The following is a 26,587-nucleotide window of genomic DNA, read 5'->3' as shown; positions in this document are numbered from 1 at the left end:
CAATAAGCTAGTAAAAGCACATTTCTGTCTAAAGGATGAGGCGCTTCTGAACATCTCTAGTGTGATAGAAGATCTATTTAGTAAGGTGGCCATGTTATAAGCTGGATCATGAGTAGTGAGTTCTGTTGTTATAGTAGAGGAACCCTTTCAGGGTGAGACAAGGCCCTTCCATGTGGGGGTTATGCTCACTCTTTCAAAGCTCTGCTAACTCCCCTATATTGTTGATACAGACATGAACCATTCGTCTGTGTTAATGTCCCTACCTCTGACATAAAACACATAAGAATGTGTCAGAACTGAGCTGAGGCAGGGCTCACAGAGACACTTCAGTGATTTTCCTTGACCATTTCACACACACACACACACACACACACACACACACACACACACACACACACACACACACACACACACACACACACACACACACACACACACACACACACACACACACACACACACACACACACACACACACACACACACAGAATGATGCAGGTCAAACCAGCATCTCCTGTTTAAAATGGGTAACAACAATTCCTGATGTCACAGCAGTCCTCAAGTGCGGGAAGCACAGTCACTCTTCCCATCTTTTAGATTGCAGTCAAGATTAAGCAACGCATAAATAAATATCACTCAACATCTTGGTAGTTTAAAGTGCAAACACAACAGTCATCACCACAGGCCTGACAGGTCGTAACCTGAAAATACAAACAGTTTTTACTAGCGTCTAGACATGTGAAGTCCTCAGCAACCAGGCCCAAAACTGAGAATATGTTAGCTTCAATTAAGATATGTTATAATATGTGTAATAATGTTTTGGGAAAAGAAATAAAAAGGAAAACAAATCACTGTTCATAGAATACGTAAATGCTTCAAAACTAAAAACACACAGACAGATGTGGTAAAACAGAATAAAATAAAGTCAAATCATTTTTAAAAAATTCCACATTATAAAATGAAAGGGTAAACTTATTCTGAAATACTTATTTCTTATAAGAAAAATGCGTATTGCAATCATTGAGAATGTCAATTTTTACATCAGATGTTTTAAATATAGTTAAAATGATTAAAATCTTAATGATGTAACATTGGTTGCATTACTTTGTTTTTTAATTTACATGATAAGAATTGTATCCAGTGACTGCAATACTGCAGTGCTGCTGTTTTCCACACATTTTACCTTATTTGAATAATTATAGCTTTTGCAGTTTTGGTTATGCACTGTGCAAAACTCTGATTTTGAGAATAACTTGATGACATATTTGTTTTTGGATTATCCCAGCTAAGCAAATGAAAATATAAGCATAAGAATAACTTTATTAAAGTTGTTTATCATTGTAATAATATCATTTATGATCCCATTCCTTGCCCTGTGTATACCTCTTAAGGGGGTAACTAGAAGAGGTACATCGTCCTTAACTCATCCACTTAAACTTAAAAGAAAGATGAACGAATTAGTGCAAGAAACTAACTTTTAATTTTAAGATCCTCTTATGAAACTTCCTAAAAAAATACAGCATGCATACACATACATTATAAACATTCAACCCACAGACAAATGTTGAAACTTTCCCAAGGTTGACCTCAAACCCAGTTTGATGCAAGTTTTTCAAAGCTTATTGCATCTGTAGCTGTATCAATTCCCAGCAAATATCTTTATAATTTGGGATTATTTCATGTAAATAGAGGGTTAAGAACTGTAAGCTTTTCCACCAAGCTGTTCAGAATAGTAGCGTTCTCTAGAGAGGATGTGAGAGCCTTTGGCGAGCCATTATAAAATGCCTTTAGTGTGATTTAAGGCAGGCAGTGTGCTGGTATGGCGGTTATGTCTTTCTCTGTAATCTACTTGTCAGTGCACACTGTCAGCAGCCCTCAGCAAGCTGCATACCTGTTAATACAATCCCAACACCCGGGCCTGTAAAAAAAGACACGCTGCCTGGTGACGTTACATCACCGCAGCCTTGACGCTTCACCCTCTGTGGCCTCGCTGCAACGCCAGCATGGCCGTCCTTCATGGGAACTGCTCCTGACCACGCTCATCCTGAACTTACTACACAACACTTTGGGACTGAAATGTACATCTTGTGTGGAAGTGAAACTACAAATAGCAGGTGTGGAGGCCTAATAACTCCCCCTCCCTCTCCTCCACCAGCACTGACACATTTTAAACAGCTGAGTACACAAGCCTATCTGTGCGGCTTTGATGAGCCTCCAGATCACATATTTACTTTTGATAACCTTTTCCCAGCTGGCTGCAGCACCCAGACTATCCACAGGCAATCAGAGGAAATCCACTAGAAGCCCCATAAGACGAGAAATAGGAAGCAATATGCCCTCTAAGCTGGTGCTTCATACACTGCCACTAGACTGCAGCAAGTCTGTTTACTCCTCATTTCCATCCTGTTAGTGACAGAGTGCCTGAGGGGGGAACGTATTCATAAATACTTTTCCACATGAGAGGCAAGGTGAGAAGAAATACGCTGGGAAGCTTTTGGAAAAGATCATTCTTGACAGATGAAACTTGTTTGGTTCACCTGAAAGTCAGTGTGTGCAGTAAGAGAGCCAAACCTGGTTAACCCAACACCTACCAGCTACCCTTCAGTCCCAAGTTACTGATACAGTAAACCAGCAGGAATGCCTCCAGTTCAGCCACACAAGGGACCTTTACACAGCTCCACAGCGCAGTGAGAATAAATGTAGGATTTCGATGGGAGAACCTCTCGGCTCCCAGGTTTGTCCTGTAACCACTGGGGCTAACAGTAAACCCCATGACACACAGTTCACAAGCTCCTCACTCTTTCCAATCAACAGAACTTAGTCTGTTTTGCTTGCGAATGTACTTTGGCTTGGTCTATTTTAAAACCCAGACCCTGGTTCAAGCCCCCAACCCACCCCTCCCCAGCATGTCATAATGAATGGGATGAATCAGGAAGCCTAGTTTACAGTGGAGCTGGAGACATGGAAAAATTTAATGTGGCAGCACATAAAAAGAAATTCTGAATAAATAAAGATGCTTTAATTCATTAAATTTGAAGGTTTACAAGCCAACAGAGGCTGTGGGCTTCGACATGCTGCCATACAGTAGCTAAGCACTAGAGAGTCCCATTCCTTGCACAAAACCGTCTGTGTGATGCCAATTGATGCCTCTCAAAAGTTCTAGTGTATTTAACTCTGATAGATTATTTTAAGATCACAAAATTTTAGCCTGTTGGCAGGATGTTCCTGTGACTGATCAACAAACTGGAGCTTCAGCAGTCTGGTACTCAAAACAAATCCAAGGTCAAGAGTTTTCCCCAGGTTTGTTTGGTGAGTCAGATTACTGAATATTAATTCATATAAAAAAAAAGCATAGCGACACCTTTAAACTTAAAGATATTTACACAGTGGTTTCTGTCAACACAGACACACAGCCTGAATCTGATCATCAAGGCTGTGTGATGTTCACTCAGTTGAATGTTGACTCGATAAAACAGTCAAATCAAATGTGACTGTTTTTATTCTCTGACTTGCCCACACTGTAAACCACCACAGCTTCTCTTTATTGACAAGCACTGCCTGTGGTCTACTATAAAAACAATTAATGCGTCTCTCGTGTGTCTAAGCGTGCTTATTGTTTTTAGAACATCACAATCAAGGTTTTTTTTTTCTCCTTGTGGTACAAAAGTAGTAACAATATATGTCATTGTTGGATGTAGAGGAGCACAAGCCAAACTTGGCCCAAAATCCTACCTTTAATTACTCACATCCTATTTCTGTTGGTGGTTTTCTGCCGGGATCACAGATACCTTCCACTCTTTGTTGATTCTAATTCACCACATTGTGACTCAGAGATGACAATGTGGTGTATACTTGACAGACTTTCTCCACTGGCTGAGTCATGGTAATGTATTCATTGACACACTTAAACTGACTCACTTTTATGGTTGTTTCAAACATTATATTACAAGTTCCCTTTCCTTAACCTATATTACACTGTTAACCAAAACCAAGGTGATGACACTTATTTGCATTATTTATTGACTATTTTATTTATTGCCTCTAACACTAAAATGAACATGCTCTTACTGGATTGTCTGGTTTGTTATAAACAGAAAATGTCATACACCACTTTTCCATTGCCTACCTTCTCGTATACATATCAAACAAGCCTGTAGTTCATTATAAACTATTCATACAGCTATACATCACATGCTTCTTCCACCAAAACAACATCCAACGCTTCCAACAGGTGACTTTGTGTTGTTGTTATCTTTTATAAGCGTTCTTCAACTGGGAGTCCACTACATTAATCTTATGTGTAAACTTTACATTGGATTTTTCCCATTAATGAAAACATAAAACATGTAAAGTGATATCTTTATCAGTCTCATAACTAGGGTTGCAAAATTTTGGGAATTTTCAAAGTTGGAAACTTGCCATGGGAATAAACAGGAATTTACTAAATTGAAGGTTGGCTCTTAATAGGGAACTTAAATATAGTTGGAGAAAATATACTTTAGCATAATTCTGACTAAAACAACCAGATGTCATGCAAGTACAGTTAATATCTATGCAGAACCATCCTCAACAAGTCTGGACAGTGATACTGAAGAGGAAGAGTTAGAGTTGGACGTTGAGGAAGTGGACATGGAGGATGTTGATGAGACCCAGGAAGAGTCCATTGCCTGAAAGGGTTTTGAGAGAAGATGCTTTTTTCATTTAACATTTTGAATGGGACTTTTTTTGGGATTGCATTTTTGTTAATTTTTGAATGGGTTGGGTCGGGGGAATGAATAATATTTAACTCAACATGCATGTTTTTGTTCTTCAAGGAAAGAACTGATTGTTCAATAAGATATTTAACACTTGATAAAGTTCTACTTACAAAAAAATCTGTTTTAATTGTATTATTTTGGATGGATGTCTGCTTATATCACTATCACCACTCCCTCTCTCTCTCTTATTCTCCTCTATCCCTCTTTCCAGGCCCAACTCGGTCAAGGCATGATGGCTGTCTATCATGAGTCCGGTTCAGCTCAAGGTTTCTGAAAGTTAAATGGAAGTTTTTCCTCGCTGCTGTAACTAGCTAAATATTGCAATGTGCAATGCTCATGGTGGATTAAGGTGGGGGAAGACTGAGTCTTATCCTGCCTTGGTGTTGGGTCTCAGTTCATAATTTGACATAGAGTGGTCTAGACCTGCTATGATTGTAAAAGTGTCTTGAGATAACATTTGTTGTGGTTTGGCGCTATACAAATAAAGATTGATTGATTGATTATACAAAAACAAATATTTATGCTTGGATATAATACCTTTCCATTGAATTACCCTCAATTCCCATGGAAAGTTTCCAATTCTGAATATTTCCAAAAATCCCCAGCTTAATTTCCCAGGGAAATTTACCAGAAACTTTCCCGAGATTTACTGGAAATGTTCTACCCCTTTGCAACCCTACACATCACATGCTTCTTCCACCAAAACAACATGTCATCCAACACTTCCAACAGGTGACTTTGTGTTATCTTTTATATGCTTTCTTCAACTGAGTCCACTAGATTAATCTAATGTGTAAACATTACATTGGATTTTTCCCATTACTGAAAACATAAAATATGTAAAGTGATGTTTTTATCTGTCTCATAACTTACTCACATTGCAGTCCACCAAATATCTTCTTGTATAAACATTATTCTGGATTTCTCCATCAATGCAAGTATATAAGATGTTGATGCCAATTTTTCTCCATTTAAACAGTATACTGTTGCATGAACAGTGACTCTCTTAGAACAAAAACAAGTCTTATTTCCCATATTTAAGCTGCACTGGAGCAGAGAAGCAGAGTGGAGCAGTGTGGAGCAGCAGTACTTACTCTCTGCGGTGGCGGGCCGGAGGCAGGACGACAGACCCAGCATCAGACCCCAAAACAAGGTCAAGCGGATCCTTTCCATTCGAGACCTCATCCCTGGAAGTGTAAATCCTCCCAAATCCTGTAAATAAATATGCCGAGGCAAGGAAACGTGGCCCAAACCTGGTCAGAAAAACTAAAAAGCGTTTTAATCTGCAGCCAGCACCTTGTAGCTGTTAGCCGGCTAATGGAGCTAATAGCTGCTACATGCAGGCTAACAGGATCCCTCACGTTTCCAAAGGGGAGTCCAAACCGAGCTCCAAAATCACCGATTTACGCCTCTGCTCAGGAAATATTTACTCATAGTCTTGTTTATTCTTGCCAAGAACAGCACCGCGTTGATACGTAGAATGAAAGCAGCGCGGTTAGACCAGCGGCGGGGTTTCCTCTGTAATCCGCATCTTCACACTCCATGTCTGGAGGAAAAAACCTTCACCGTCCCGCTGCTGGAGGATCCTCAGGAGGCAGAAAATGGCTTCAATACTGATGTAAATATGATGAAAACAAGGGGTCTGGGACCAATGATAGATTGTTTCATCAATACGCGTACTCCTGGTGTGAATGCAACGACATTTCTTTGGAAAAATCCAGGATAAAAATCTGTTTTCAGACCGCAGCCTCCTTCTTCTCCTCCTCCTCCTCCTCAGCCGCTCATCATGCACACACGCACCGCGTTGTTGTGGTAGCTGTAATTCACCTTCACATCAACGGAACATGGAGGATTTCACCTTATTCTTCGATGATGGGCTCGTCCGATGCTCAGCTAATGCCCTCCGTCGACAGAGTGGTGTCCAGGCAGTGTGGTTCGGCTGGTAAATACACAGGTACATACACCGTCTCCTTCGATCAGTCTGCAGTCTGCCGTGTTCACTATAAACACGGCGCCGTGCGCACAGATCGTCTCTATTTGTGAAGATGAATCACTCAGGTCCAGACTGGGGAAGTGGGCGTCGCTTTGACTGCAGTTTAGCCACCATAGGAAAGCAGTTACCATAGTGACTGGTTAGGTACCAATCACAAGAAAGTCTGTGTTTTTATATCCCTGTCTGTTACCAGTATTGTCGAGAGATTCAATACATAATTACTGAAGGGTGCCTGACAGTTTCTTTACTGATCAATTCAAGCAGAAGATGTTTCCAGTAAACAACGTTCAAAGCATAAACTAAGGCAGCAGGCTGTGACTTTTATTGAGGTGACTGTAACTAGGGCTGGGCGATAAATCGATAACCATAATTATCACAATATAATTTTTCTTAATATAGATATAACAATTGCTCAATAAAAATTCAACATATTTAAACCTACCACAGGGTGAGAGGTATTTGAAGGATTCAAAAAGTTTATCAGAAAACTAAATCCAGACACACGTTAAGAAACTGTCTTCAACTTTCACTCAGGACCAAAAAGCTGACTTTAAATTTAAATGAAATAACAACTATATATTTATTGTGATAATATCGATATCGACTGATATGACCTTTTTTATCGTGATAACATCTTTTTCAATGTCGCCCAGCACTAATTATTGTACTGTACAGGTTTTCCCAAACTTTTCGGCCTGTTACTCCCAAAATATATGTGCCAAAGACTCGCGAGCCCCACTGTCCCTCAAAGTGATTTAATGTGGCTTCATTTAGCTGGTCTGCAGAAAATGACCCTATCTATATGAGTATATGGCTGTGTTTCCTGTGCCGTTATGAATTAACCTACTGCTACTGATGCTTTTGATAATTAACTGTTCACTAACCCTAAACTTAGGAGTCATCTGGCAAAAAGAAAGGCAGAAAACTCATTGCATTTTCTATTTTCAAGGTTTTATTTCAAGTTCAGGTACTGTTTTTGTCAATATTTTTTACTCTAACGGGTCAAATTAGCTATTTTTAGATCCCTTAAACTTTATTTTTGCATTTTTTTTCCCAGTATTTCTTTGTTCACCACAAGTTAGCAAATTATATGTAAGTAATACAAAACCAACAAAGAGAAGAAAAAATAAATAATACAAAGAATTACAAACACAATAATGATAATAAAGGAATAATCATAATTAATAGTACAAACAAAAAGGAAGATAAACATAAGAAAACAAGGTAAATAAACTAAAATAAATAACAATAATAAGACATATTTTTTAATAACTTTAATAAAAAACATTATGAAAGACATCTCACGACCCCCCATTTTTGTCTCGACCCACACTTTGGGAACCACTGCCCTCAAACAAAATACTTTACGGTTGAAGGAAAACACAATTCTGCGCACATCATGGCAAAGGACATAATCATAACAACAGCTGGAAAGTGTGAGCAGAGTGAGACCTCTGTGATTTCTCCTCCTCTCTGTTCACCACCGTAGCAGCTCCGTTAAGGACCCGGTTTGAATGAAAGCCGGGATTCTGATCCGGGATCAGGGTTGTTTTGCTGCTCAGCTCACGAACACGCAGTGGAGGGATTCCTACACAAAGATCGTGTCTGTCTCCACTACCTGTAATTACGCTTTGAATCAGTTTGTGCTGTCACAGGTGGTCTTCTTGTATCATGAAATAATACCGTCATCGATGCCAAATGAGACATCATCCGAAGGCCTACCTGTCACTGCCAATATTCATTTTCCTACATCAATCCGTGCCTTTTTTATTTTGATATGTGGCTGTTTTTACATTATGTGATGCAAAGATCTTTAAGTTTTACTATACGCTGCAGTAAAATGCATATGAAGTTTTAGTAAACAACACAAATCCCGATATGGCAGTGTCCTTTACACTCAACCTTTGTAATATTGTTCAATAACAACCCCAATTTCAAAATATTGTTTACTAAAATAAAACCACTTCAGAGATATGAAATGAGTGGATGACTTCTGCAGAATAAACAGAACAGTTTGGAAAATCCCCTTAAATACATCTCATTATGTTGACATGTTTATGGCGCTTGGCAGCAAGTCATGCAACAGGGTTTCCTCTGGGAAGACGCCGAAATGCTGCCATCCTGCGGAGAGGAAAGCAAGCTGCAGACTTATTTTCTGCTGTAAATAAATAACAAGAAGGAAAGGGTAAACTGTAAACCACTCAGTTGCTTAAGGACATAATTGGATTATTTGCTGAATATTCATCTTCAACACAGGATTTTATATTTTTCCATTGGAGTACAAAGTAATATGTTGGCTGCATATCTGTTATCCTGTATACTTTGTCTAACTTGTAGAATTAAGGGACTTTTAAATGCTATTGATTTCATGCACAACTGATTAAGATCCAGAAAAACGACAGAAACGTGTAAGTTGTCTCTCATATCGAGGATTTCAACCCAGATCCTGTTATCAGGCTGACTTTTACTTTGTTTGTAACACAGGCAGGTACAGTTACATCAATCCTGTAAGGTCTGTGGTCCAGGCTGAGGAAGTGGGGGGCCCACAGCTTATGATGCTGTGAGAGGAGCAGACAGTAAACAAAACCATCCATAGAAGAGCCCCTGACAGTTTTGATTATCCCTGTAATTACAGGCTGCTTTCATCACAGAGCAGAGCAGAGCACAGAGGCATTATTTGAACGCTGCACATTACCTCAACCCTGGCAGACAGCACTCGGCATCTGCCACAATCCAACAATTAGCACTGGGGGGAAAAATGCACATTAAAAATGAAGTGAATATCAGTGGCCACCCAAGAGTCCAAATACAGTGAGTCACCCTCTAACAAGTGCTCACTGTACCAACATGACCTCCCTGTGCCAGAGAATGTTGTGCCTGTCCACTTGCATTTGTTAAGTCCCTATTAAAGTCCCCATGAAGGCAGCCGGCAGGCCCACCTACCTCGACTGTCCCGGTGGAATCCATTCTCGCACTGCACTCATGTGGAAATAAGCCTGTTTACCACCAACGGGTCACACATGCTAATGAGCGTCTGTTTGTTTTCCACTGTGCTCATGCAGGAGGAAGGGAATTTAGAGGGGAAATAATAGATGATATGCGGACAACAGCCCGGGTGGCTTTGCCGCGCTAATGATGAAAAACGTAGAACAGAGAATTAATGGATATGAAATCAGAACAGGAAATGTGGTCTGACATTCTGATGCTGTTGGGTCTGATCACACAGATCTACAGGATGTCCACTGGCCTGCTTTGATAGAAGTGGTGTGATGTGGCCTGAGGATCACCTGATGGACTGACATTTGACCACAGACCAATGAGCTTTGTCCGATGAACCCCATCTGAAAGTAGGGTATGATATCATGTAAAATAAAGTGCTTTTCTACCACTTACTGAAAAAAGTATTTATTATTTGATTAATATTAAGGATGGAACATTGCATTGACAAATGTGATAGCAATACAGATACCTTTTCTTTTTGTAAGGGCCAATCAAAAACCAGTCATCATTGATGAAAAATTAAGCTGTATGCCTCAGTGTTTTTCATGTGTTGGATAACCGTTTTCTAAACTTATATATTGTTTTCCATTTTCCGTTGTAGAATGAAAATGAACATTTCTGCGTGGTTTGTAAATAGCAACAGAGCTTTCTGATGTAGTGAGTGTGAATGTACGGTGGCTGACCATGGTCCAAATGATCTTCATTTGGAGAATTGTGCGGTAAATACTTGGAACAAATGGAAATTCAAAAACAAATGCAAAAGTCCAAAGCAAATGTAACAGTGGAAGCGCACTGCAAATGAAAAAACTTGCTGCAAGAAGCTGAAACAACTGTATTACCAGCAAACGCACTGCAGATAGCCAAGTGATTCAAAATTAAAAAATCACACTTCTACAGAAGCAATACGCTGCAAACCAAGACTTTTTAACAGAAGCACTCAAGGCCTGGGTGCATGAAGTCAAATATGATGTATTGAAATATGAAGCCACTGCAGAAGTGCTAAGAACGGTAGTAGCTACAGTGTTCTCTAGAGGCCGGCTCCAGAAGCCCCTGGTCTCACGTACACACTCATTCTAAAAAAGCCCATCTTTACAGCAAAAGTAAACATGTTTATAGCCTGGTACAAAAAATGTTACTATTCTGAATAGCTAATTAACAGACTTTCTGGACGAGCTGCATCTGTCTGATTGATTGTTTTAGTCTAACTTGTAAAGACGTCATTATATTAATCTACCCTGTTCAAAAATAAAAGCATTAACACTTTCTCTGTGTCATGTTTAGCCTGAATTATTTTGTTTCTTGATGTTTTAACTGTCTTTATGTGGTTATTGAAATTTAGGCCCAAATCAATGATTATGCAACAATTTCCAGCTTGATTTGTAGAATTTAGTGTCATGGAGTCATGATAAGCTCTGACTTTAAAAGTCAGCAGTAATCTTTCTACTTTAGGGCCCAAGACAACTGTTTCAGTTTATTACTATAGCTGCAAGAAATGCTGTCACATCCACACATTGATTCCTTCAATACAATACTTTGCCTTTATTTGTTTGAAATGAATCCTAATGATAGTTATTTCTCAACTGAATTATCAATAATAATGTAAATGATAATACATTTACACTATCCTATAGAAAGTATTTAATTGGAAACATTAATAAGAACTACATGTAGAATATCAATATCCTCAAAACTTCATCATAGACACAGAGAAAATGAACCAACTAGGATTGGAAATTACATTTCTGAGCAAAATGTTTTTTTTATCAAATCTGTTAACTGACTTTTTGTATTCTCCTGCTCCTCCCTTTTTTAGAAGTGACTCTATAACTACAGACACAAAGACAGGAACAGAGTCAGCAACTCCTGGACCTCAGTATAAGGTGAATGTTGGCCTCCACAAAACACAAGGAACTTCCGTTTGAACTTGATTTTAGCTCCCCTTGTGGACATAGCACCTACATCCTGTCCTGTACATGTGTAAGTAGTGTTTATTGATGTTTTTTTACTGTCAAATGTCTCACCCACTGTGAAACTTTGTGGTGGACAAAATGCACTTAGAGGTGTAGTTAATTGCCTCGTCTGTCACTATCTTAGAAGTAAGAAATACTGTATAATAATATTCAAGATAGTCTTGATTGTCTTGTTTGCCTCAGATTATTTATAAGCTTAAATATTATCTTCAGTTTGTTTCATATTTAGTTAAAATATATTCGCAGGAGTGGTAAGTACAGGTGCTCTTTTTCGGTGATTGTTCTGTCACACACGTTTACACAAACTTTTCAAAGCTGTATGTTGCCTGTGGTATCCACTGCCTTTCCTGATGACCACTGCAGCAACACACTGCACACTGGTCTGGTTGTGCAGTCCAATGCCAAAGGCTGAGTGCCCTTTGAAAGGTGCCAAATAATGCTAATGTGGAAAGTGGGTTTAAGTAATCTAATTAAAACTCAGCTGGATAGATAAAACGTCAGATTTATTGTTTATTGCTCATTGTATATTCATGGTTAAGCTGAATTTAGATGTGAGTGAGAGACTAAAATACCTATCAGACCTGCTGGTTTGCTAGGCATCCAGAACTTTCAGGTCCTCCAGGACAGGTTTACTTACTGTTCACAGAATCAGGACCAAGCAGAGTGAGGCAGCTGTATTTCTCCTCAACTGTGGAACGAGTTGGCAGAGCACCTGATGATTTCTCAATCTGTTGGCTCAGTTGAAACTATTTTATTTACTGCTGTCTTTCCCATGAGGTCAATCACCTCTCTTCTAGTTTAAAAAAAATGTAATCACTTTTTCTTACAAATTTATTAATCTTACAGTTTGATATATTTAGTATTTAATGTCTAATTTCTCTTAATGTCGTATTTCAATGGGTTTAATCATCCCAATGCCCCACTTTTAACCCTATGTAGCACTCGAATCGCTCTATAAATGAATGGTGCTTCGTTTTTTTGAGACAAACACCCTTTGATAAAAAGGATGAGTGCTCAGTAAAGAAACCCAACTCATTACCTTTCACTTAATACACTTACCATGCCTCACCAATTCTGTAAAGAAGATCAAGATGTTTGTTACTTGTTAATCAGAGTGTTAATTCAGATGAACCATTTCAGAGGTTCTTGTTTCGGATGTGCTTCATAATAAAATCCTTGAAGGGTTTCGGTCTACTTGTGGCCATTGTGCCTCTTTGCTTATATAGTTTTTAATTGTGTTGATTTTAAAGAACTCCTGCTTTGTCATAAAAAATTATTTTGGATTTAAAAGGTGCAGCTGGTGTAACATCACTGTTTTGAGATCTCAAGGCAGCGTGAAGCAGCCAACTAAGGTACAAAGGGTCCACTAATTATGTTGTGCCTCAGTTGCTGGTGCATTAGTCACAAAGACTGGGACATGATGTCATGTGGTGGGAAATAGTCTCAGAACTGATGACACAGGAAAACACGACAAAAGAAAACCAATGTAAACCACTCATGGGACGTTGGCTTTATGATGCTCATCAAAGCTGTTTTTACTGCTTCAACAAAACAAACTACTGTATGTTTCACTTAACTACTTTCCTATGTGTAATATATGGTTTCAAAACTCTATGGGCATTTGTAATGATTTAATTCACTGTGTTTCATTAATATAGCCTGCCTGAACTACATTTTTTACTGTCAAGCTTCTACTTGGTATGTTGCACAATTTGCAAAAGGTACAGACCACCCCTCACAAATGCTACACAGGAGATATCAACAGCATTTTCATGTATTAATCGAGGCTTATGTTTCAACAGAGGGAATCACATTTGTATTTGCGTCCTACTTTTGCACTTTATCTTGATTCTGTACTATTATGAGATATAATCAAGATAAGATAAGATAAGATAAGATAAGATATTACTTTATTGATCCCCCGGGGGGGGGGGGGGGGGGGGGGGGGGGGGGGGATTCAGTTGTTACAGCAACCCAGACATAAGTACAATCAAGAAGTTTCAATAAGTAAAATAAAATAAAATAAAATAAGATAAGTAAAAATAAAAATAGCTAAATAAAGCTAGAATACAATGTAGATATATACAATGTTACAATGGAATTTAGATTAAATAGCAGTAATTACAGGCAGTATTAAAAATTGTTACAGTAGTGACAGGTTGACATGGTGTGATTATGGTTGGTAATGACAGATTAAGCAATACATAAAAATAAATACATCATACGGGAGTAAAACCCTGTTTCTAAGGTCATAGGAGTTTTGCATGCCAAAGCTGAAGCAGTAAAATTTTAATTGCCAGACCTTAACGTCAAAAATGAATAAACGCACTCATTGAACTACCCGGAACAAAAGAGCTGCAATGCTTGTGTGAGGTCGACTGTTGAATGTGGTGACTCAACTCGGATGTAAGCGATTAGTCATCCGGCAAATGAGAGGCCGTCAGTTAGCACCTCAGCTAATGATATATAACAGTCTAAATCTTTATATCATATAATTAAATTATTAAAGTAAGTGGAGAACTCAGCGAATCAAACATGATTAAAGCTATCTTGATTTTCAACAACCACGGGAAGCCGCGGCTGATCAGATTCTATCAGTATTTTGTAAGTATTTGGGGGGATTGTAGATCAAAACATTAGCAGTTCCTCTTGCTGTTGACTCTCTTATTTGACTCGTCAGTTGTGGGTTCATGGTTCATGTCAGCCTTTTAGACATTTTCCAAATAGTTCATAGGTTTGTTGTTTAAATAATTAGACCAAAAGTGAGTTACAACCATCTGTAGATTACGTTATCTGGCATCAGATAGCTGTGATGTAGAGGACATCATACAGTGATCAGGCTTATTCAGCTGGTTTCACTTCCTCCAGCTCAGACAGACATCTCTATTAAATAAGTTAAGATTTTATACCCGGAAAGATCACCCCGCAAGGTTAGATACAATGTCACAGAAATCAAACTCTGGTTACCTTGTTTGCTTGACACCACGTTAAATTGGCCTGTTTTCACGTAATCAGTGACTTTTAGATTGTCATCATGTCGTTTTACATTGTAGCTTTTGTCTCTGGCACTAGACTCAGGGTGAGTCTTTATATGTTAGGTCTAGTAAATAAACAAAAGGCTTTTTGCAATAAATACAATATACTGGTTCCCTGTTGATAACCTATCTCATAGCTATAAGTGACCTCCGCAGCCCATGCATCATTACCACCTTTAACAAACCTAGGCTCTGTTTCATGAGTCAGTCAAGTAGAGGCAATGCTGATACCACATATTTTCCTCATGGCCAATAATCACCACCACAACCCATAGAGCAGGGGCGTCAAACTCATTTCAGTTCAGGGGCCACATACAGCCTAAATTGATCTCAAGTGGGCTGGATTAAAATCATAACATAATAACTTATATACAACAACAACTCATTTTTTTGGTGCAAAAAAGTACATTCTGAAAGTGTTCACATTTAATGAACTATGTTTCTACAGAAACAGCTGTTGTATTTTTTGCCATGATGAGTCTCATAATGGGCCAAATATTTTACTCTTTAAGCCCTGAAACCTGCTGCGAACACACCAAACACACACACAGGTTACCCATTCACCTGACACAGAGTGTAATGTTTACTGCTAAAGAACAGACAGATTATAATAATGAACAAGTTAAAGTTGACCATTATGGACCCCTCAGCTCCAGCATGAACAGTTTGCTTGCTGGACAGTGTTGTATGCAGGGGTGTAGTGCTAGTGTTAGTGGTTAGAGGATCATCTTATAGTTCTCTGAAAAGTCTTTATGAATCTCAACCAGATTATGCAAACAGCAAGTAATCTATTTTCTCACTTTGAGAAAAAAAGTCTGGAAAAAAGCGCAGTTCAGGTGCGCTCAGTCAGCTCTATGATTTTATGTGAACCCCAGAAGACAAATTTTAAATAGTAGTTACTTTTATTGAAAAATTGCAGTTAATGTTTTCTCTGTAATTTTTTCACTTTGCAAAGTCATTCCACGGGCCGGAATAGAACCTATGGCGGGCCGGTTTTGGCTTGCGGCCGCATGTTTGACAACCCTGACCTGGAATATGTTATTTTACTCTTGATTTTACTCTTTTATTTGTTATTGGTGAGAGTGCAATTCAGAATGCATGAAAAACTTTTGAGTTTAAATAAACAAACACTTTTATAAAACTTGCTGACCCAGTTTAGATTTTTACCACTTATCAGTAAAATACATTTAAAGAAAAATCATCAAATTATTGTTCTTCATTTCCTTGAAAGCTTGCAGCTTAGCAAACTTTGTAACATATTTTCTTCCAGGCGGAGGACATGCAGCAGCAGATCATTCGAGAAACGTTCCATTTGGTGTCTAAGAGAGACGACAATGTCTGCAACTTCTTGGAGGGTGGGAGGTAAGAAAGGAGGGTTTTATTGTTACGAACAAAAAATGTCTTTTTGCTCTTTTGTATTTGTTTTGTCTGTTTATCCCTTGTTAATGTCGGTATGGATGTGAGGTGTGTGTGAAGTGATCAATGTTATGGGGTGGGTGGGATCTTAAGGGTGTTTTGGTTATTGTGTTTTATAACATCATCCACAGAACTCTGTTCCAATTGCTACATGTCACAAAATCTACTTTGTGTTTGTCTGTGCATAAAAAAAAAATAAAGAAACTTTGGAATAAAAAAAATCCTTTTGAGAAGAGAGTAATGACATGGTCATATTATATATGAGCATATAAATACTCTACAGTCAAAAAAGCTTCTTTAACTGAGCTTAAACTAATTATGATGAGTTTTAATTTAACGGTCAGATTAAATTTATCTCTGAGCAAAGTGTCAGATAATTCTGAAAGTTCATATATGGGGACTTCAGCGTTCAAGTTTGCAGAAACCGAAAGACCTGTGTTTTGACTCAGGAGAAGTTATGTCAGAATCTCTTTGTGGACCAGCTACTGTAAACACTGGCCCGCTTTTGTGACACCAACAGATGCTGACGTCACTTGGCAGCAAAGATAAGCCTCTAATGAGCAGTTCGGTGTAAATGCAGTAACACGACTGTAACCATTAGATGGAAGCAAACCCACAAATGTCAACCAGGTCTCTGTCACTGCTTTTCATTTCTTAAGTTAAGTTTAACCAATAAAACTGTTTTTAAAAAGAGGTTAAATAAATATCTGAAGTCACAGAGCTTCCTTTGACAATATCAATCAATCAATCAATCAAGCTTTATTTATATAGCACCTTTCATACAAATAAAATGCAACCCAAAGTGCTTTACAGCGATTGAAAACAAGAAAGAAGCAGAAATGAAACAATGCTAAGACATTTTAGTGGAAGATAATAATAATGATAATAATAAAACTAATAAAAATACAAATTAAAAATAAGAACAACATAAAAATAAAATAAAATAGAGACCAATGCACACCAAAATAAAATATGTGTAATTAAAATAAGTTAAAGCATCAAAATTAAGAAATAAAAATAGTTAAAATAAATAGATTTAAAAGGTAAGGATAAGAGTTGAAAAATAAAACTAAGGCTGAAAAATATCAATAAAACTGAGTAGATAAATAAAATTAAATAAATGAATGAATAAATACATAAAAATAGAATAAGATAACAGTTAAAATTACTAAAATAATAAAGCAACATTTAAATCAATATTCTAATAAAAGGTAGGTAATAAAATTGTTAAACCCTACATAAAAGCCAGACTGAATAAATATGTTTTTAGTTTACGTTTAAAAGTCTCAATATCTCCATCAGCTCCTCTCAGATCCTCCGGCAGGCTGTTCCATAGTTTGGGAGCGTAGTGGCTGAAAGCAGCGTCACCAAATGTTTTAGTTCTGCTCTTAGGAACAGCTAAAAGAGAGGAGCCGGAGGATAAGTATTATAAGCTGCAGAGTACAAATACATTTTTATTGATGAAGAACATCTTGATCATTCTGTAAGTTCAAGTTCATCTTGGTCTTCTTAGTGTGTCTTATGTGTCATCTTGATTGTGCTGTTGTTTTAAATATTATTGTTGTTCTGTTTTGTGTGGATTTTAATCACATGTTGCATATACCATGCATGTGTGGACCACAGGAAGAGCAGTTGCCCCCTCAGTTGTGGCCAATTAGGATCCAAATACATTCAAAAAATCAATAACTTAGCTCTGATGTTCATTCTATAGAAAACAATTACCTTACCAAAGCTCAAGGCAAGTCTTGATTACTCTTGAGCAGAAACACTTTGTATCTTCTTGCAGTCTCATCGGGGGCTCAGACTACAAGCTGATTTACCGACACTACGCGACCCTCTACTTCGTCTTCTGCGTGGACTCGTCTGAGAGTGAGCTTGGCATTCTGGACCTCATCCAGGTTTGCTTCTACTTTGTTTACCTGACTTACAGACACACCGATGAGTGACAGTTTACAAAATGAAACCAGAAAGCTTCATCCTTGCCGGGGATCCATTGTCTCTCTTCTGTTTTGGGAGACATTTAATTCTGTATTAAGTAGTTCTGAGTGATCATGTTCTCTCACCTTCGCTCCATTATTGATGATTTCTATCTTAATGGATGTGGTCTCAATTGCATAACAGTATCACCATGAAGGATGTGAAAATAAAACATCAGTTACGAGCTAAAACTTTTACATTTACCCTTGTAGTTCCTTGTGAACACCTTTTGGAGCTTTTAGAACAAAATGTTGGAACAACAGGGCTCTGAAGTGTATAGTATAGCCTTTATCCCTCTAGTAGAATTCAGAGTAGGGCTGATCAGATTTTCACCTCACAATTATTGTGGCCCAAATAAATCATAGTGATGATATTATTAAAATATTTATGGAATACAAACAACCAAGAGAAAAGAAACCTGTCAACTTAGTGTTACATTCCTTGTGCTGAGGCTTTCAAACTAACCACACCTTTCCATCTCTATCATGATGAGATCTAAAGGATGATGGAGGCAGAGGTAGGTGAACTGGTTGGTGATGTTTCCCTCTTTTGTAGCTACTGGAGTGTCTACAAAACCTCATGTATTCATGAAATCCCCCAAAAATTTCAAACTGGTGAGGACATTTTTTTTGGGTGTGGGTAGAGTACCTAGCTTTCATCTTCTCCAACATGATTTGCTCTTCATGTTCCCTCTGTTTTAAGGTGGGCAGCAACCAGCATAAAGAACCACTGCTGCCCCCTACTATGAATCAATTAGTTACACAGTATTATCAAACGCATATTTTTAGCACAATATCAATACATCATCTTTTTAAATGACAGTTACTAATAATCCAGCACTTTCCATTTCATTATCTGTATTTAATTAATTTTGGGGAACAGGAATCGTCTTTGGCCCTTGTCTTTAAAGCTTTCTTTTCATACTGGTGCTGGTCGGAAATGAAACTCACTCTTCTGGTGATATCACTGACAATCTGTCTGGATAAGACAAGAAGTCATAAACTAATAAAACTGTGAATAGGGAAACACTGATGTGTCTGATTCTGGCTGTACACAGTCCTTGAAGTGATCACGTGAAGTGCAGTTATGTTCTCTCTTATCAGAGCCGTAAACTGGATTTAAATCTCTATTAATCTTAATTGTTACTTTATAGGCTCTTGTTTGCTTTATATATTTATTTTGCACTGTCTACTCTGTTACTGTGACACTTGAATTTCCCCGTTGTGGGACGAGTAAAGGACTCTCTTATCTTATCTTATCTTATCTTATCTTATCTTATCGCCCACGTGAGGAAATCTGTTTGCACTTCTAAAACACACAAGATGTAACACCTCGACGCATAAAACAATCAAAGGCCTAACATGTTAAGTAACATCAGTTTAACATCAGTGTAAAGTGTGATAGCCTGTCCAGCTCTTATGATCAATGCAGCACCCGCACTGTTTGAAATCTTTCTCTGTTTACATTGAACAAGGAGCTCACAATACCATGAATAACATGGAGGTGGACCATGATTTGAGGATCTTTAAAAATGCTAAACTGTCAGCATTTTACGACGTGTTATACAAATCCCTTCTAATGATTGATCTTGATACTGTTTCCTAATCATTCCCATTTTCAGTATGCAAGTGTTCATTTGAGATCTGATGTGTTTGACTTTCCAAATCCTTTTCCCTGCAGGTGTTCGTGGAGACGCTGGACAAATGCTTTGAAAACGTCTGTGAACTGGACCTCATATTTCACATGGACAAGGTGAGTGTGAAACAGAGCAGCTTATTCTATGATGATAACCTTCCACGTCTCTCCCGCTCACACGTAGGCACATGAAGACCTGACATTGATCCACTGTGAATGAGCATGTGGCAACGGCACAGGGATTACAAACTTCCTTTCCAAGGTAGAAACCGGGAGCAGAACCAGGCTCATCTGTGACAGGCCATCTGATGCAACTGGATGAGCCGACACAGGAATAGAGGACAATGCATTCAAAAAGAGAGCAGGATAGAGACAAAAAGGGAAACAAGAATAATAATAGATAACACAGACGTATAGTTACATTGCTGAACATGTCTGATCTCATATATAGGAGGATCAATGTCAATGTCCTGTTCGTTGAAACATGGAGCAGGTCTGTACCCTTGCAGGACTTCAGGATTGTCCTTCCAGTCTTTTTGAGTTTTGTGGACTTTGAGAAGGCTTACAATTGTGTCCCTCAGGGGTCTTGAGAGGTGTACTGCAGGAATATGGAGTTCCAGTGCTGGATGTTTGGCACAAAGTCAGACATGTTCCAGGTGCATGTTGGCCCTCTGCTGGGTTTGCCCCTGGTCACAGTTTGGCTTTTTTTTGGGTCTTCATGGACAGGGTCTCAGAGCGCAGACAGGAGGAAGAGAGTTTCAGATGATGGGGATCTCTTGGCCTCTTTAAGCTGGCACCTTCAGCATGTATTGAGGCAGTTTGCATCTGGGTCAACTTGCTTAGCCTTCTACCACCGCAACCAAGCCTTTGATAAGCAGGAGACAATGCATGAACCAACCAAACTACAATAATGATAACACAAGCATTATTATAAGGTCCCTCTCAATAGTGAATTCTCTGAATTTGCTCTGTACATGTCCAGGCATGTGGGGTTGTTGGTTCTGGTGGACCATGAAGGGGTATGCAGAACACTTTAAAGATAGTTGCACACTAGAAGGTGACACAAGGGTCCCACTCCCACAGAAAAAAAAATTGGCCCATCCCAATCCCGGGCCAGAGTAAAAACAAATTCATGTCCCGTCCCAATCCCGGTAAAAATGACTCCCACTCCCATCCCGCTCCCATTCAGAATGACTCCTGCTCCTGTACCGCTCCCATTTTTTTCTCAGTCTTTAGGCAATACATACCTCAACGAACAAAAGTGCATAAAGGCATTACCTTCATAATTCACATACCGTACCTGATTTTTGGAAAACTGATTTTTGTCAGCACTTCACTTTCACTTCATATCAGAAAACCTGTTCCTTTTTGCATTATTTGCGGACGCAAAACAGACGTGCCCCTCCGCCTGCAGTGCCCTAATCAGCTGTTCAGGTCTGCAGCTTCAAAGTCATAAAAATACAACTCAACTTAATAATGGGGGATTCTGACCGCGCCAATGTCATGCCGTTTACTGCGGACACAAATGGACACCTTCATAAGCCAGAGTTTACAAAGGCAAAGGCGATTTAATGCACCGGAAAAAAAGAGGAGGCACTTAAACTGGAAAGCAGGAGAGATTCCCACATTACCTGGTGGAGCAGGTGTGTAAACTGTGATCTAATGTTTACAGTTTACACACAATGAACCAAGAAAACGTATTGCTGTCACAAGTAAGACTTAACAACAGTCCCTCTAGACCTTCCCACTCCTGTCTGCTCCCGTTAACTTTTTATCCTGTACTGTCCCAATCACATGATTAATAGCAAATTTGACTCCCATCCCGCAGGAGTCCCGTGACCTGCGGGATTCTCAAAAAAATGTCAGCCTCTACTGCACATAATCCAAAATATAAATGAAAGAGTGAGAAGTAGTAAAAAAGGGAAGCAGAAAACAGTACAAAGTAGCCACAATCCATGCATCATCATCATCATCATCATCATCATCATCATCATCATCATCATCATCATCATCATCATCATCATCGTCATGTCCCTGCACTAAAATGGTTAATTACTTGCATGCTAAATTCACACATTGCCTCAATAGGACATTCCACAGAATCACAGGTAGGAAGCTGGTGGGGTTGAGTCTGTTTAGTGTGGATAAACTGATTTGGACATTTGTGTTCTCACACACAGCTCCTTTGGTTTATGTCTGCATTGATTCAGGGCTCTAATACATGTTTGAAAAGAGCTCTTTTTGACCCTCACATGTGATTTTAATTTGCTGTTTACTGCTTCAATTTTCAGAAATTAATTTTTTCATCTGAAGCAGCAACTTGTTCCAAATGTCTATTTTTCATCTTCTTTGAAAAGTGTTTATCAAGCTCTTTCATGATGAAGAGTTTGAATGATTGGTTCTACAGCTCTGAAATACATCCTCTTCTTGACATGCTCAACTCCTGGAGAGACATTTGTCGGTGCCTGGGGGCTCGTTTGGATTTGAAATAGAGATTTTCATCAGAAATTTAAAAGGATGATCTGTGTTCAAGGTCTCTACTTCAAAACTTGTTTTCCTTTTTTTAATTACATTGCTTTTAGACTTAAAACAGACTCCTTTTTAAAATGAAGCTATTTATCGTATTTGACTAAAACAAGTCCTCCTTTTCTCTCCCTGGAGTTGAGCAAGAAGTGTTGCTTGAAACTAATCAGACACATCTACGGCCATCTTGATTTAATTTTCCCAGCAGGAAATTGACATCATGTGGTGCGGTGGGGTTTGGCCTGAGGAATGTCCCAAGATGAAACTTGGAAATATTTCTAGTAGAGAGTAAACTCTCAGAAGGCTGTCCTAGCTGGGCAACACTGACCTGTGTAAATCTGTTTTCACACGTATGCAGGATCATTAAACCGACTTTTCACAGGTCTGTCCAGGAAACACACAGAGTTTAGATTGATTTCCCTTTTGTGGTTTGTCAGAGTTATGACTATTCAAGCGAAGTGTTATGCAAGTTTAACTGTATGAGTGTAGCTCTGTGGAAAACTTAACCTGGTCCAGATTTGCTTGTTTTTTTCCACTGTGTCATCTTTAACCTCAAAGTAGGTCTGCAACAGAAGACAGTCTCATTTTCCCAGAAATATTCCCTGCCCGCAGAAATTCCCACATCTAAACTTGAAAGGGGAAATTGAAACCGTGTCCTAGTGAGTCGTTATTTTGGAGTGATTTTACAGACACGAAAAATCACTCTATCATTTTGTTCCCGTTTATCCTTTTGTATCAGTTGTGAAGAAACAGAGGGAGCTGAGTTGCTCGACAAGACCTGATCGTAATTTACTGAACTCTATACAGCCTGGAATAGTGACATCTGGTTGCATTTAGCAGCCTGTTTGTGGGATTTTGTGTAATCCAGTTCTTATTGTTGGGTTTCTTCTCTGACTTCACAATTCTCTGTTGCATTTAGACGTGTATTTTGAGTGTTGAGTCACAGCAAGCTTTGTGCTCAGAGCTCTGCTTGAATGACTGAATTGACACATACATGCTGTCACTGTGTATTCACTGCTGTGTAACGTCTGTCTGCAGGTCCATTATATCCTGCAAGAAGTGGTGATGGGGGGAATGGTGCTAGAGACCAACATGAATGAGATCGTAGCCCAGGTGGAAGTGCAGAACCGCATGGAGAAGTCAGAGGTCAGTTTGTTAGCTGCACTTTCAGTACTATGTTTTCATTGTTGTCTTTCAGCCCATGGACTCACCAGAAAGAGCAAACTTTTCCAAATACATTAATTTATTATTTTTATAGAGGTTAATCTTTTCTGTTTGTTGAATCTTAGGCAGCTGCACAAGCTACCGTTCACTTTACGTCTGAATCAAGCATTAAACTTTAATGCAACTTCCTGGCATTGTTAGCCTAACTACTCCGAATTTACTCCTCACATTTGTTCAATTATTCAGACGAGTCTGCATTCGGTGATGCCTCTTTCCTGTGGTCAGAGAAATATCTGACCATCAGAAAATAATATGGCTCAGTTATCAGGAATGGGAAAGTCAGCTTAGCTAGCTCGCTATATTAGCATATTAATCATAGCAGAGAAAAACAAAGACAGCAGGGGGTGAAAGTTATTCAGGTCTACTTAAAGAAATGCAGCTTGGCCACCACCTCTCCATTGGACATGTAGATGTGTTAAACTCTAAGTCAAGGGTTCCCAAACTTTTCAGCCTGTGACCCCCAAAATATAGATGCCAAGACTTGAGACCCCCACTGTCCCTCAAAGTGATTTAATGTGGCTTCATTTAGCTGGTCTGCAGAAAACTAGCCTTCCTATATGAACATGTGTCTGTGTTTCCTGTGCCGTTATGAATTAACCTGCTGCTACTGATGCTTTTGATAATTAAATGTTCACTAACTCTAAACTTAGGGGTCATCTGGCAAAAAGAAAGGCAGAAAACTCATTACATTTTCTATTTTCTAGGTTTTATTTCAAGTTTAGCTACTAATTTTGTCGATATTTTTTTCTATAAGGGATAAAATATACTATTTTTAGTTAACTTAAACTTTTTTTTTTGCATTTTTTCAGTATTTCTTTGTTCACCACAAGTTAACAAATTATATGTAAGCAATACAAAACCAACAGAGAAAAAAATTAAAGTAAAAACAAAAAAATACAAAAATAAAAATAATATTTAACATCACAAACAAAAAGGAAGATAAACATAAGAAATCAAGGTAAATAAACAAATATAAATAATAACAATAATAAGTATTTTTAGATACGCAAAAAAAAAAAATTCTGGAAGACATCACACGACCCACCATTTGTGTCTCGCGACCCCCCAGGGGGTCCTGACCCACACTTTGGGAACCCCTGCTCTAAGTGACATCCTGGACCCTTCAGGTACTTATTTTAGATGTTGAACTTCCAGTCTTTAACTCCCAATAGAGATGATTCAATGACATCACTTAAGGCAGTTTATCCGGTTTTGCACATTAACCTTGTTGAGGCTTGTGGCACCGTTTTTAAATACACATCAGTATTCCTGCTCACCTGTACAGACTTCAATGTGTTAAATCCCCTGAAGATCAACATGTTTATTTGATTATTCTGAATCTGACGGCTCATGGCCACTCAAAATGTTGAAAATCCAACCACCTCCGATTCACATGCACTAAGTGTCTTATTAACTAAATGATGTTCAACAACAATCCAAGGTACATCAGGCTAACTAACTGTGGTGTTAATATCTAAACCCTTATGGTTTAGTTGTGGGCAAGATTTTTTCTTCTCTCCGTTGATGCATTAAAATGCTTTCGGAGGCTCTCTCAGTGTACCTGAAATATGAGTGAAGCCTTTAGAAAGTTTCACATCCATGAGCTGCTTTATTCAGAGGGAAATTAAACTGATGAGAAAAAATGTCTGGCTGTCATATCTTAAATGGGGTGAAACATAAATAGCACTGTTGCATAAATTGGTGACAGTAAAGTAGGCAGAGATAAGATAAGATCGTTCCTTCTATCTGTTAAAGACATGTCAATACTTTTAACAATGCCATGATTACATAAGATAACTCCGGCTCTAAGGTGTTTCTGTGTTTTTGGTTTGGCAGGGAGGTCTGTCGGCTGCACCTGCTCGAGCCGTGTCTGCTGTGAAGAACATGAACCTGCCTGAGATTCCCCGCAACATCAACATTGGAGACATCAATATCAAAGTACCGAGCCTCTCCCCGTTCTAAACAGCAATCCAGCTGAGCTCTGCAGGGCTGATGTACTACTGACGGAGCTCCCCTCCACCCAGCTCTGCTGGAAATAGAGAGAAAAGTGTTTTCATAAATGCATCATGGAACCACAGCAACTTATTCTTCTCATATGAATGAGAGATGAGCCATCATATTTTTGAGTTCTACTGATCGCAGGTTACAGATAACTTCAGATGAAGGATTTGCACAATAATGTAGAGGTTGATCCCAAAAAGCACCAATAGTCATTTTACTGTCTGTGTATTTTTGCTGTACTTTCTGCTTTTCTTTGCTCCGGTTGATTTCCCATTCTGTCCCAATGAAAAATGATCGGTGTTGGACCCATGTGTGTACTCTGGCACGCTCTTCTACATCTCTGACATTCATCACCGGTCCTCCTGTCTAAAACATTCCCCTTCTAGCTTTTGGACACTGCACAGTACTCTGTAATAAAATCCCCTGGCTTCTGTGTTGGACTGTAATTACTCAAACACATCTTTAACTCCTCTTCCAACTGTGTGTGTGTAAAGAGTGGGATTAGACTCCTCTGCTTGGCTCTTGTCACAGTTTATTTTTCCTTCTCTGTAACATAGTGTGTCTCTGACATCCTTGTGATTTGTGAATAACATAATTGTTCTCCTGGGTGCTGATTGTGCACAGTGCAGCGAATGTGAATGCTGTTACAGCCGAGTTTTAATGTGCTGTGTTAGGATCTTGCCAACATCTGTTTAAAGAAACTGCAGACTTACAAAGACCTTTTTTATATTTAAGTGTTTGTATAAAGTGTTTGTGTCTCATTGGCTGTATAGGCCACATAGAATCAGATATTGTACGCCAGCTTTATGTGTGAGAAACATTCCTTGGCAAGTTAAATTAAAGATATCAGAATACAAATCCCTGAGTCTGTCTGCTTCATTCACAACAACTTGGCGTTTTTCTTATTAGTCACCAGGTAAGTTGAGTCTCGTGGTCATGGTCTGAACACTCTGCACCTCTGAGGATAAGATGCAGCGCTTTCTACCACAATGAGTTAGCAGTCTTGTTGATACAGCCACATTCTTTCAGTTCTCCCTTCCAGCTAATTTAGGGATT

General features: G+C 38.7%; 2 protein-coding genes and 1 long non-coding RNA gene across 5 annotated transcripts in view; 2 read left to right on the top strand and 1 right to left on the bottom strand.

Moving 5' to 3' along the window:
* Window positions 1-6,867, bottom strand: part of LOC117810102 (insulin-like growth factor 1 receptor) — a 55,577-nt gene extending 48,710 nt beyond the window's left edge. For both annotated transcript variants that reach the window (XM_034679706.1, XM_034679707.1), the window contains exon 1: window positions 5,852-6,867. In XM_034679706.1, the coding sequence (XP_034535597.1) occupies window positions 5,852-5,942 (91 nt within the window). In that variant the 5' untranslated portion in view covers window positions 5,943-6,867. The remainder of the gene's footprint in view (window positions 1-5,851) is intronic.
* On the top strand, window positions 6,496-11,701 carry LOC117810103. Of its 2 annotated transcripts, none has more exons than XR_004630703.1 (3): window positions 6,496-6,711; window positions 9,977-10,097; window positions 11,564-11,701. It is a non-coding gene; the product is annotated as an uncharacterized LOC117810103 (long non-coding RNA). The 2 variants fall into 2 exon arrangements; XR_004630702.1 differs by having other exon boundaries at window positions 9,977-10,102.
* Window positions 11,702-14,133: 2,432 nt separating this feature from the next.
* Window positions 14,134-26,389, top strand: ap3s2 (adaptor related protein complex 3 subunit sigma 2). Its single transcript, XM_034680718.1, has 6 exons — window positions 14,134-14,324; window positions 16,026-16,117; window positions 17,958-18,069; window positions 19,829-19,900; window positions 23,345-23,452; window positions 25,367-26,389. Exons 1-6 carry the CDS (start codon window positions 14,256-14,258, stop codon window positions 25,490-25,492), a joined length of 579 nt encoding a protein of 192 aa, XP_034536609.1. The 5' UTR covers window positions 14,134-14,255; the 3' UTR covers window positions 25,493-26,389.
* Window positions 26,390-26,587: the final 198 nt, after the last annotated feature.

The sequence above is a fragment of the Notolabrus celidotus genome, chromosome 3 (genome assembly GCF_009762535.1).
Source record: "Notolabrus celidotus isolate fNotCel1 chromosome 3, fNotCel1.pri, whole genome shotgun sequence".
Lineage (NCBI taxonomy): Eukaryota > Metazoa > Chordata > Actinopteri > Labriformes > Labridae > Notolabrus > Notolabrus celidotus.
This window is presented reverse-complemented; position numbering and strand designations above follow the sequence as displayed.

Coding starts and splice junctions, on each gene's coding strand:
- ap3s2 (XM_034680718.1), top strand. CDS start 14,256: ATGATTAAAGCTATCTTGATTTTCAACAACCACGGGAAGCCGCGGCTG. Junction 14,325..16,025: donor TCAGATTCTATCAGTATTTT/GTAAGTATTTGG, acceptor ATTTTCTTCCAG/GCGGAGGACATGCAGCAGCA. Junction 18,070..19,828: donor GCATTCTGGACCTCATCCAG/GTTTGCTTCTAC, acceptor TTTTCCCTGCAG/GTGTTCGTGGAGACGCTGGA.